At 58.0% G+C, this 12,923-nt stretch overlaps 1 gene segment (V, D, J or C); it reads right to left on the bottom strand.

Annotated features, from left to right (window-relative positions):
• Positions 1-5,010: 5,010 nt before the first annotated feature.
• LOC147348819 (Ig mu chain C region membrane-bound form-like) lies at positions 5,011-12,744 on the bottom strand. The segment is given in 7 exon segments: positions 5,011-5,283; positions 5,385-5,500; positions 7,483-7,815; positions 7,947-8,261; positions 8,514-8,846; positions 8,922-9,245; positions 12,558-12,744. Coding segments are annotated over 7 exon segments (1,443 nt in total).
• Between the last annotated feature and the right edge of the window lie 179 nt (positions 12,745-12,923).

Raw genomic sequence — 12,923 nt, 5'->3', positions numbered from 1 at the left:
GAGTCAGACACGACTGAAGCGACTTAGCAGCAGCAGCAGTGCATCTCACAGGCCGAGGCACGCTTGCCACCCTCAGACAGAGGCCCTGTCTCTGCTGAGGGGGCAGCGCTGCTTCTCTGGGAGAGGAGAGCCTGGGCACATGTTCCTGGGGCCTGGCTGCCTGGGCACGTGCCGTGGGCCTGAGATCCTGCCCTGAGTCTAAAAGAGTCCTGGTGACTAACTGCTCTCTGGCCAATGTCCTCATTAAAAACCACAGGAAATGCATCGTATCTGAACCTGCTCCCAATTCTGTCTTTATCACAAAGTTCTGCTGAGAAAGAGGATACTCTCTAGCACACAGCGACCATCTGAACCCCAAAGCTGCGTTGAACACCTAAGTGTGGACGCAGGATGTGGTCCCTGTGGGTGTGAAGTCCCTGAGCCATCCAGACAGTAGGGAAGGGGAGCAGCCCTGGCTGCTTTCTCCTAGAAACCGTCTTTAGGGAAAGTCAAGCTGAGCGGGCTGGGCAGTGGTCACTTGAGGAATTCAGACAAATAGACCTCTGATTCCCCTTGGTGTAAAAACAAAATCACCTCATACAGAAGGTCCCTGATTCATGACTCAATGTTTTACTCTTTGACTTTATGATGCTGTGGAAGCAACACATATTCAGGAGAAACTGCACTTTGAATTTCGAATTTCGATCTTTCCCACCTGCGATGTGCAGTCTGTCCTCTGCTGTGGAAGCTGGGCAGTGCCACGGCTGCAGCCGAGACCTCCGGTGCTCAGGAGGGTGAGCAACTCACACTCACGGCCACCCTGGGCCCTGACAACCCCTCTGGTTTTTGTGTGTGTGTGTGTGTGTGTTCATTATTCAGTAAATTACACCAGACGATCTGCACTGTCCATTAATAAAACAGGCTTGAGAACTTCCAGATGTACAAGCTGACTTTAGAAAGGGCAGAGGAACCAGAGATCAAACTGCCAACATCCACTGGATCAGAGAAAAAAAAGGCAAAAGAATTCCAGAGAAACATCGACTTCTGCTTCACTGACTACGTAAAAACCGTTGCCTGTGAATCACAAGAAACTGTGGAAAGTTCTTCAAGAGATGGGATGACAGACACCTTACCTGCCTCCTGAGAAACCTGCATGCGGGTCAAAAAGCAGCTGTTAGAACTGGCCATGGAACAATGAACGGGTTCAAAACCAGGAAAGGAGGACGTCAGGGCTATATATTGTCACCCTGCTTATTTAGCTTATATGCAGAGTACATCATATGAAATTCCCAGCTGGATAAATCACAAACTGGAACCTAGACTGCCAGGAGAAATATTGACAACTCAGATATGCAGATGATACCACTCCAACGGCAGAATGCAAAGAGGAACTAAAGAGCAAGGCTGTAGATTGTCACCCTGCTTGTTTAACTTATATGCAGAGTACATCATGAGAAACGCTGGCTGGAAGAAGCACAAGCTGGAATCAAGATTGCTGGGAGAAATATCAATAGCCTCAGATATGCAGATGACACCACCCTTATGGCAGAAAGTGAAGAAGAACTAAAAAGCCTCTTGAGGAAAGTGAAAGTGGAGAGTGAATAAGTTGGCTTAAAGCTCAACATTCAGAAAATGAGGATCATGGCATGTGGTTCCACCACTTCATGGGAAATAGATGGGGAAACAGTGTCAGACTTTATTTTTTTGGGCTCCAAAATCACTGCAGATAGTGAGTGCAGCCATGAAATAAAAGATGCTTACTCCTTGGAAGAAAAGTTATGACCAACCTAGATAGCATATTGAAAAGCAGAGACATTACTTTGCCAACTAAGGTCCATCTAGTCAAGGCTATGGTTTTTCCAGTGGTCATGTATGGATGTGAGAGTTGGACTGTGAAGAAAGCTGAGTGCTAAAGAATTGATGCTTTTGAACTGTGGTGTTGGAGAAGACTCTTGAGAGTCCCTTGGACTGCAAGGAGATCCAACCAGTCCATTCTAAATGATATCAGTCCTGGGTGTTCATTGGAAGGACTGATGGTAAAGCTGAAACTCCAGTACTTTGGCCGCCTCATGTGAAGAGTTGACTCATTGGAAAAGACTCTGATGCTGGGAGGGATTGGGGTCAGGAGGAGAAGGGGACGACAGAGGATGAGATGGCTGGATGGCATCACTGACTCGATGGACATGGGTCTGAGTGAACTCCGGGAGTTCGTGGTGGACAGGGAGGCCTGGCTGCTGTGATTCATGGGGTTGCAAAGAGTCGGACATGACTGAGTGGCTGACCTGAACTGAACTGAACTGATGAAGGTGAAAGAAGAGAGTGAAAAAGCTGGCTTAAAACTCATCAGTCAAAAATCTAAGACGATGGCTTCTCGTCCCATCACTTCAGGGCAAATAGATGGGGGAAAAATGGAAACAGTGTCAGACTTTATTTTCTTGTTCTCCAAAATCACTGCAGGCCGTGACTGCAGCCATGAAATTAAAAGACACTTGCTCCTTGGAAGAAAAGGTATGACCAACCTAGACAGCATATTGAAAAGCAGAAACATTACTTTGCTGACAAATGCTGTCTCGTCAAAGCTATGGTTTTTCCAGTAGTCATGTATGGTTGTGACACATGGGCCATAAAGAAGGCTGAGTGCTGAGGAATCAATGCTTTTGAACTGTGGTGTTGGAGAAGACTCTTGAGAGTCCCTTGGACTGCAAGGAGATCCAACCAGTCAATCCCTAAAGGAAATCAGTCCTGAATATTCATTGGAAGGACTGATGCTGAAGCTCCAATATTTTGGCCCCCTGATGTGAAGAGCTGACTCATTTGAAAAGAGCCTGATGCTGGGAAAGATTGAGGTCAGGAGGCGAAGGGGACGACGGAGGATTAGATGGTTGGATGGCATCACCGGCTAAATGGACATGAGTTTGAGCAAGCCCTGGGAGTTGGTGATGGACAAGAAAACCTGCTGTGCTATAGTCCATCGGTCACAAAAATCTGGACACGACTGAGCAATGGAGCAACAACACGGCTTGAGTTAGATGATTTTACCCAAGTGTCAGTTAATGTAAGTGTTCTGAGCCTTTTAAGGCAGGTGAAGATAAGTCCTGGTGTTTGGCCTGTGAAGCACATTAAATGGAATTTCAAAACACTTTCAACTTACGTTGGGCTTATGAAGACGTAAACAGATGTTAAGTTGAGGGGGGTTGTGCAGATGTCCTGGGGCAGCGAGTCTGGCTGCACCGGCCCCTGCCTCTCACAGCCCAGCGCCTGGTCCCTGGCATGTCCCGTGGGCTCTCTGACCTGGGCGGATTCCTCCGAATCCCTTCGCTGTGCTAACTCGTGACCTGCCCACTGGCCTGGCGGCAGAGGCCAGGCCCACACGTCCCCAGGTGTGGGCAGTCCCAGGAGAGCCCCCAGCCTCGGCCAGCCTGGGGACTCAGAGCAGAGACTGTCCCTCCAGACGGTCCCAGGCCCCGCTGACTGCCACCCCACCGGGCATCCTTTCAGTCCCCAGCTAGTAGTGTAGCAGAGTAACTCACGACGAATGCTCCCGTTTCACCCAAGTCTGTCCTGAGATGGGTACCTGAAAGGCGGCCCTGAACATTCTGCAGTGAGGGAGCCGCACTGAGAAAGCTGCTTCATCGCCGGGAGGGAGCCGGCCAGCTACGATTGTGAGCACACTCAGTGCACACGGCGTGCGCACGGTCTCAGCTTAACTACCTTGAAGGAGTAACTCATTAAAGAGCATACGAATGCATTGATAAAATGCACCTGAGACAAATTAATTTCTTAAACATCGACTTTGAAAATGAATATGTGAGCAGTTGATAGGCTCTGAATGAAATACATTCCTACAGGTGCTGAGAGCCACCAGGAGCAGGGAACAGACTCCCCGTGAAGCCCCAGAAGGAGCCAGCCCTGCTGATACCTCGGCCCTGGGCCCTCCCTCACGCTGGGAGAGAGCCAGCTCCTGTTGTTCACGCCTGGCCTGTGGTTCTTTGTCGTCATGGCCCTCAGACAAGCCCACAGGTCCTGGCCTGAGTCCCTCGGCGTGCGTGCAGCCGCTCCCCTCCCCTACTGGAGGCACCCTGCCTGCCTTGGAGCCCCCCACCCAACGTTCCCCCGCCTGATGGGTTGGGCCGCAAAGGACACCGTTTAACCAGAACCTCCTTCCAGGAGCCTACTGCTGGGAGGTGGCCTTCTCTGGGACCAGGTCCACTCCACTCCCTTGGACAGTCACTGTCAGGCCCCTGGTGGCCCCATAAGAGGCGTCCTGGGAAGCCCCAGTCTCCTTCCAGCCCCTGAAATTGCCTCCCTGGAGAGCCAGATCACCCTCACCCAGCTCCCTCCCCTGGCCCCCAGGGTCTCCTCTCCCATCTCACTGCCCACCCTATGCTGGCCGTTGCCGTCACAGCTAACCTGACCTCCCCGGGTTCGAGCGTGCCGCCGCCCCTGTCGGCCCCCACCTGGACCCCCGCAGCCTATCTCCGAGGGCTAATGCCCCTGTCCCCTGCCCCGCTGCCAGCTGCCCCCTCTTTCCAGGCCTTTCCTCCGTGCCTCTCCAGACCTGCACCTCCCTGCAGCTTCACCTGAGACTTCCTTTCACCCTCCAGGCACCGTCTTCTGGCCTGCAGGTGAGGTCGCGCGCTCCCTCAGGGCACGATGTGGCTGCAGACACACCGGCCCTCCTCCCGAGTCCCTCCTGCACACACCACGCGCACCCGAGGTTGACAAGCCCTGCCGTGGTTGGGATTCCGGGAATGGCGGCAGAGAGGGGCGGGGTGTCCTTGGGGCTGGTGGCAGGGTCCTCACGGATGCACACAGCGGCCCCGGCTCAGGCCACCTTGGGAAACCAGTCCTGGGATCTGCAACTCGGCCATGTTCCTGCATCTGGACCAGCCCCAAGACACCACCCCGGCGTGGCGCCACTGGCCTGGGAGGAGACACACGTCCCTTTCCGTCAGCAATGGGTTCAGCGCTCAGGATATGCAGCACACAGGAGTGTGGCTTGGGGGAAATAAAACCTTCACGAGGAAGCGGTTTCACAAGATAAAGTATACTTGTTTATTTCAAGGCCACAAATGCGACATTGCAAAGCAGGGCCAGGTGGAGCCTATTACTGCAGGCTCCATGCTTGGCCATGGCACTCAGCTGCTCCGAGAAAAGCCAGTTTCTTACAGCTTGAAGCTGGAGAGGACGCAGGGAAAATTTCAGTACAAGTGGACAAGCCACATAGGCCAGGGACCCGGCCCCAAGGCAGCCCCTCGTGTTCCATCTCTGGTGCCCCATGTTCTTGGCTGGCCGTCACTTCACCTGCAGGCGACAGAGACAGTGTGAGTGGGTGTGGGGGCACTGGGGGTCTGCGGCCCCGGGGCTCTGTGGCCTCACCCCCTCCCTGGGGCCAGGCAGCCTACCTTGAACAGGGTGACCGTGGTGCTGTAGAAGAGGCTCAGGAGGAAGAGCACGATGAAGGTGGAGGCCATGGTGTTGAGGTTCTCAAAGCCTTCCTCCTCAGCGCTCACCTCCCCCTCTGTGGGAGATAGGGCACGGTGGTCAGCACGGCTGAGCTGCCCGCAGAGCCCGGCCTGGCCCCCCTCGGCCGCCCTGACCCATCAGAAGGGTTGGGGGACTGCAGAAGCGAGCGGGCAGGCGAGCAGGCGTGTGCCTGCCTCCCCAGCACCCCCGGGGCAGCTGGGAGCTCCAGGCCTTGTCAGGCAGCGTCTTGGTCAGGACTGGTAGGCCCCTGGGCGCCCAGTTCCACAGCCTGCAGGGGCAGAGCGTGGCTGAGGCTGAGCCGAGCAGTGGCCCCGAGTGCCTGGCCCTAGGAGCGCCGGGGTGGCACAGAGCGAGACAGAGCACACGCGTACACACAAGGGTGGGGTCTCGCTGGGCTGGAGGTGGGGGAGTGGCCAGGTGTCCTCGACCCCTCTGGAGGACTCAGGGCCACTTGGGGCTGACAGCGGTGGTGGGGCGTCCTGTCTCTGGTGTTTGGGGTTCCCAGCCAGTGAGGACAAGCCCTGGGGGCAGATGGCTGCCTGTGCCAAGGGGCCCATCCCTCTAGCCTCCATCTGTCTCTGTCTTGGAGCCATGGCATGTACGAGAGAGGCCTTGTGGGGCCCTGGCTGGGGCCTGGAGTGCAGGACTCACAGCTGTGGGATCAGGAGGTCAGATAGACATCTGAGGCCCAGGGAGAGTGACGCTGGGACAAAGGCTGAGGACAGTCACCTAGGTCTGCAGTCGCTACACTGATGGGCCCTTGGTCCCTAAAGAACCAGGAGTGTAGGGGAGGTCGGGAGTCAGCTTGAAGGGGCACTGGTGTGGTCGGCAGAGGAGGCCTGCTCACCCGTCGGCTCAGTGCCCACCACTCCAGGTTCATGCGTGGCCCTGCAGCTGCCTACTCCAAGGGGGGCCTCCCAGGCATGGCCTGCTCTGTCAGGACACGCCTGACTCTGTCTCTTCACAGGGAAAGGGGAGAGCTGGGGCCCTGCCACCTTCACAAGGGCCTGGACTGGGAGAAGCATCCCTCCTGGACAGAGGCTGTGAGTTTCCTGAGGACCTGCCTCCGGCCAGGCCCAGAGTGGCCCTCTGCACACACTGCTCTGGGGCTGGGGCTGGGCCGGCCTCCAGATGTACCTCCCAGCTGAGACAGAGGGGCAAGCAGAGCACGGGCGTGGTGCAGAGGGACCCCGCCAGACAGGGCACTGAGTGAGCACGGGTGTGCAAGGGCTGGGATCCGAGCCTGTGAGCCTGGGTGTGTGCAGTGCATTCATGTGTGCATGAGCGTGTGTACATCTGTGCGTGTGTGTCTACATGTGTATGACTCATCCTCATGCGTGTGTGTCTGAGCGCCCATGTGCATGTGCCTATGAGTGACTGTGTGCACTTGTGTGTGAGTGCGTACATGTGTACATGTGTGTACATGTGTGTCTGTGTGTCCACATGTTCATGTGTCCATGTGTGTGTGCCTGCTCACCCAGGTCCATCACATACATGTCTGTGTCACGTGTGCCCAGGTCTCTGTCCATGTGTGTGCTGTCTGCGTGTCCGTGCATGTGTGTGCACACATGTGTCTCTCTGCATGTATGTATGTGACTGTGCATGTGTGTGTGTTGCACACCCGTGTGCCCCCAGTGTGGCCATGGACGCGACTCGAGGCACAGTGAGCATGGGCTCGGCCTGCTGTGAGTGTCCCACAAGGAGCACTGGGGCTCCTGGGCGTGGGTTGGAAGCGAGTGGGGAGGCGGGGGTGCGGATGATGGAGGTGGTCTGCAAGGTGAGGGCAGACAGCCACGGGCCTAGCAGGGAGAGCTTTGCTCACTCACAACCAGCATATTTGAATGGATCTTTTTATTTCTAATTTTTAGAGAACGTAGCGTCTCGCGCGCCGACATGGTTAGTCTGCACTCATGCACACACACAGCGACGGTCACCCGGGGGCTCTGACCAGGCATCAGTAGCAGGTGCTGGCTGTGTCAGACAGGACCAGGGACACGTTGTACAGGGTGGGTTTACCGGTGGACTTGTCCACGGTCCGCTCGGTGACCATGTGGGGCAGGGCCTCGTGGCCCACGACGCAGGTGTAGGTCTCCCCTTTGCTCCAGTCCTCCTCGGCCACCGTCAGGATGCTGTGCACAAAGTACACGCTGGGGTCCTGGGGCTCGGGCGCCGGGCTGCTGGTCACGTACTTGCTCTTGGTCACGGGCTCCCCCCTCTGCAGCCACTGCACGAACACGTCTGCGGGCGCGAAGCCCTTCACCAGGCAGCTGACGGAGGCCGACTCCCGCAGGCTCAGCTGTTCCCGCGTTGGAGGCAGCAGGTACACGGACGGCGGTTTCATGGCGACGTCTGGGTGGGGGAGGGGGTCACAGTGGTGAGATCGGGGAGCGTGGGTCCTCTGCTGGCCCTGCCTGCTGTCCTCAGAACGCAGAAGCCGTGGGAGGGTCTGGGGTGGAGGGCAGGGGCAGGACAGGGCGTACCTTTGGGCTTGGAGACGGTGTTCTTTTCTGGGAAGGGCAGGTCCGAGTGGGCCACTGTGCACGTGAACTCCTCTCCGGACTCCGAGTTCTCCGAGCAGACCGAGGCCTCACCCCGGGCGCTGAAGGTGTCGTTGAGGTGTCGCTCAAAATACATGTGGGTCTCCAGGGCCTTGCCGTTCTGACGGGACCAGCTGATGTTCATGCCATCATAGGAGGCCAGGTTTGTGACCAGACAGGACAGCTTGGCTGACTTCGTGAGGAAGATGTCGGCGAAGGATGGGGGGATGGTGAAGACCCCGATGGGAGATGGTGGTGCTGGAGGTGGGAGAGAGTTGCTTGGAGTGAAATCAGGTGAAGGGAGAGGTCCGCCCAAAGAGCAGGGCCCACTTGGCTGAGTCCCCTGTGAACCTGGGGCCCTGTTGGAGGGGTGCCGGCCCCCAGCCTCCCTGCACAGCCCCTCCTGCTCTTGGCCGCTCTGGGAAGCCAAGGCTCAGGGAGCAGCTGGCAGGTCTGGGGCGGTGTCTGCAGACCTGAGGGTGAGCGCCCGCCCCCCAGGGCTGCACTCACCAACATCACATGAGGAGGACACGTTCTTCTGGAAGGTTTCCATGTTGTGTTCCACCTGGCAGGTGTACACGTTCTGGCTGAGCCAGTCTCTCTCCGTGATGGTCAGCATGCTGTAGGCCCTGAAAGTTATGGGTGAGGACTGCACAGTCTCCACCTGGCCTTCAGAAATGCCAGACACTATCCGCTTTCCATCACGAAACCAGGACAAGGAGATCTGTTTGGGGCTGAAGTCCGTGGCCTGGCAGATGAGGCTGGACTTGCTATTGCCGTCACCAGAGAGGCTGTTGCGAGGCAGGACAAAGACACTCACGATGGGGGACAGCACTTCTGCCTCTGCAGAGAAGGACAAGGGGTCAGCGGGGCCTGGACCCTCCCCCCGCACCCAACCACGGGACGGGCCTGACTCACTTGCAGCGACCACCCTCACGGTGCCGACGGTCTTTCCTCCCTTGGGGTGCTGGACTTCGCACACCAGGTAGTCATCCGGCCCTTGAAAGGCGCTTGAGGAGGGCAGGGCCACCTGAGAGGAGGCCGACCACAAGCCGTCCCTCAGGACTTCGGGGAAGGTCCAGAATCTCTCGCTGCTGACTGTGCTGTTGTTGAACTTCCAGGAGAAGCTGACTGAATTGGGCACGAAGTCCCGGGCCAGGCAGCCCAGGGCCACCATGCTCTCATCGGATGGGGAGCTCACGCAGGACACCAGGGGGAAGACTCTCGGGAGCGATTCACCTTCTGGGGACCCGAGAGAGGACACAGGAGAAGAGGGGTGTGAGAGGCATCCTGCTGGTCGGGGGTGTGGGCAGCTCCACCTTCTCTGTGGGACAGTGGAGCGGAGGGCACACTCAGCCCTGCCAGCCCACCCTCACTGCCCGCGATTAGCCTCCTGGGGCCTGCCCTGGGGGTCTGGGGGTCATCAATAAGACTGATACACACTCAGACCCCCAGTCCTCAGCACAATCAGATCACTGAGGCCAGCCCACTGTTGACCAGAACAGTCCAGTGGGGTCAGCTAAGTCCATCTAGACCCACCAGCCTCAGTTGAGGTTAAATGCACCCAAAGCATCTCAACAATTTGCCCAAGTCAAGCCAGCTCAGTGGGTTCCCTTCTGTTCACCCAGTCTCAGCCCACCATGGTTAACCCAGCTTACCCCAGTTAAGCCCAGGCTAGCCCAGACCAGCTCAGCCCAGCTCAGCTCAGTTCAGCCCAGTTCAATCCAGATCAGCCCAATCCAGGCCAGCTCAACCCAGCTCAGTTCAGCTCAGCTCAGCTCAACCCTCTCAGCCCAGCTCACCTGCTCAGCCAGCTAAGCCCAGTTCTGCCCAGCTCAGCTCAGCCCAGCTCACCCACTCCGCCCAGCTCAGCCCAGCTCAGCTCAGTTCAGCCCAGCTCAGCCTAGCTCACCCACTCTGCCCAGCTTAAACAGCCCAGCTCAGCCCACTCAGCTCAGCCTAGCTCACCCAATCTGCCCAGCTCAACACAGCCCAGCTCAGTTCAGCCCAGCCCAGCTCACCCACTCTGCCAGCACAGCCCAGCCCTGCCCAGCTCAGCTCAGCCCTGCCCAGCTCAACCCAGCTCAGCTCAACCTGGCTCAGCTCAGTTCAGCCCAGCTCAGCCCAACTCAACTCAGCTCAGTTCAGCCCAGCTCAGTCCAGCTCAGCCCAGCTCAGCCTAGCTCACCCACTCTGCCCAGTTCAACACAGCCCTGCTCCACCCAGCTCAGCTCAGTTCAGCCCAGCTCACCCACTCTGCCCAGCTCAGGCCAGCTCAACCCAGCCCAGCCCAGCTCACCCACTCTGCCCAGCTCAGCCCAGCAAAGCTCAGCCGAGCTCAGCTCAGCCCAGCCCAGCTCAGCCCAGCAAAATTCAGCCCAGCTCAGCCCAGCTCAGCCCAGAAAAATTCAGCCCAGCTCAGCCCAGCAAAGCTCAGCCCAGCTCAGCCCAGCTCAGCTCACCCACTCTGCCCAGCTCAGGCCAGCTCAACCCAGCCCAGCTCACCCACTCTGCCCAGCCCAGCCCAGCCCAGCTGAGCCCAGCTCACCCACACCACCCTGCTCAGGCCAGCTCAACCCTGCTCAGGCTAGCTCAACCCAGCTCAGCTCACCCACTCTGCCCAGCTCAGCCCAGCTCAACCCAAATCAGCCCAGCCCAGCCCAGCCCAGCTCACACACTCGGCCCAGCTCAGCCCCACTCAGCCACTCCATTCAGCTCAGCCCAACTCAACCCAGCTCAGCTCAGCTCAGCCTAGCTCAGCCAAGCTCACCCACTCCACCCAGCTCAGCCCAGCTCACCCACTCTGCCCAGCTCAACCAAGCTCAGCCCAGCCCGCCCAGCTCACCCACTCCACCCAGCTCTGCTCAGCCCAGCTCAGCCCAGTCCAGCTCACCCACTCTGCCCAGCTGAGCCCATCTCAACTCAGCCCAACTCACCCACTCTGCCCAGCTCCACTCAGCCCAGCTCAGCCCAGCGCAGCGCAGCCCAGCCCAGCTCACCCACTCCTCCCAGCTCCGCTCAGCCCAGCTCAGCCCAGCCCAGCTAAGCGCAGCCCAGCTGAGCCCAGCTCAACTCAGCCTAACCCAGCTTAGCCCAGCTCACCCACTCCACCCAGCTCCGCTCAGCCCAGCTCAGCCCAGCTCAGTTCAGTGCAGCTCAGCACAGCCTAGCTGAGCCTAGCTCAACTCAGCCTAACCCAGCTTAGCCCAGCTCACCCACTCCACCCAGCTCCGCTCAGCCCAGCTCAGCCCAGCTCAGTTCAGTGCAGCTCAGCGCAGCCTAGCTGAGCCTAGCTGAACTCAGCCTAACCTAGCTCAGCCCAGCTCACCCACTCCACCCAGCTCTGCTCAGCCCAGCTCACCCACTCTGCCCAGCCCAGCTCAGCCCAGCTCACCCACTCCACCCAGCTCCGCTCAGCCCAGCTCCGCTCAGCCCAGCTCAGCTCACCCACTCCGCCCAGCCCAGCTCAACCCAGCTCAGCTCAGCTCAGTTCAGCCCAGCACAGCTCACCTGCTGTCGGTGGCCTGGGCTGCCCTCACAGACGTGAAAGCCCAGTGGTCCTGACAAGAAAGGGTCAGATCCCGGACCCGTGGCCTCGGCTAAAGCCCCTGGTCTGCGGACTCTGCCCAGCTGGGCTCACCCCTTCCAGCCTCTTCCTGCTTCTCCTGGGTGCCTGATGCCTCCATCCCCACACCAGGCCCAGCCGGCCTTCTCCCAGCCGTCAGTCACCACCACCCTCCACTCTGGGTGAAAAGCATCGTGACGACTTTATCTTCCCTACTGCATCTCACAGGCTGAGGACACGCTTGCCACCCTCAGACAGAGGCCCTGTCTCTGCTGAGCAGGCAGCACTACTTCTCTGGGAGAGGAGAGCCTGGGCACACGTCCCTGGGGCCTGGCCTCCTGGGCACATGCCGTGGGCCTGAGATCCTGCCCCGAGTCTAAAAGAGTCCTGGTGACTAACTGCTCTCTGGCCAATGTCCTCATTAAAAACCACGGGAAATGCATCTTATCTGAACCTGCCCCCAATTCTGTCTTTATCACAAAGTTCTGCTGAGAAAGAGGATACTCTGTAGCACACAGCGACCATCTGAACCCCAAAGCTGCGTTGAACACCTAAGTGTGGACGCAGGAAGTGGTCCCTGTGGGTGTGAAGCACCCCGGCATCGCAGGCAGTAGGTAAAGACAGATTCCCTTTCAAGTAGAAACAAAAACAACTCATACAAATGTCCCGGGGCAGCGAGTCTGGCTGCACCGGCTCCTGCCCCTCACAGCTCGGCGCTGGTCCCTGGCATGTCCCGTGGGCTCTCTGACCTGGGCGGATTCCTCTGAATCCCTTCGCTGTGCTAACTCGTGACCTGCCCACTGGCCTGGCGGCAGAGGCCAGGCCCGCACGTCCCCAGGTGTGGGCAGTCCCAGGAGACCCCCCAGCCTTGGCGAGCCTGGGGACTCAGAGCAGAGACTGTCCCTCCAGACGGTCCCAGGCCCCGCTGACTCCCACCCCACTGGGCATCCTCTCAGTCCCCCAGCTAGTAGTGTAGCAGAGTAACTCACGAAGAATGCCCATGTTTCACCCAAGTCTGTCCTGAGATGGGTACCCGAAAGGCGGCCCTGAACATTCTGCAGTGAGGGAGCCTCACTGAGAAAGCTGCTTCATCGCCAGGAGGGAGCCCGCCAGCTAGGATTGTGAGCACACTCACAGTGCACACGGCGTGCGCACGGTCTCAGCTTAACTACCTTGAAGGAGTAACTCATTAAAGGGCATACGATTGCACTGATGAAATGCACCTGAGACAAATTAATTTCTTAAACATCGACTTTGAAAATGAATATAAGTGAGCAGTTGATAAGCTAAAGCTGAAGTAAATTCAAATAGTTAAAAGAGGAACCTTCCAGTTTCAGTCACATCTGCGCCTTGTT

The sequence above is a fragment of the Bos grunniens genome, chromosome 21 (genome assembly GCF_055505025.1).
Source record: "Bos grunniens cultivar Pamir isolate PY7600 chromosome 21, Bosgru_T2T1.0, whole genome shotgun sequence".
Lineage (NCBI taxonomy): Eukaryota > Metazoa > Chordata > Mammalia > Artiodactyla > Bovidae > Bos > Bos grunniens.
This window is presented reverse-complemented; position numbering and strand designations above follow the sequence as displayed.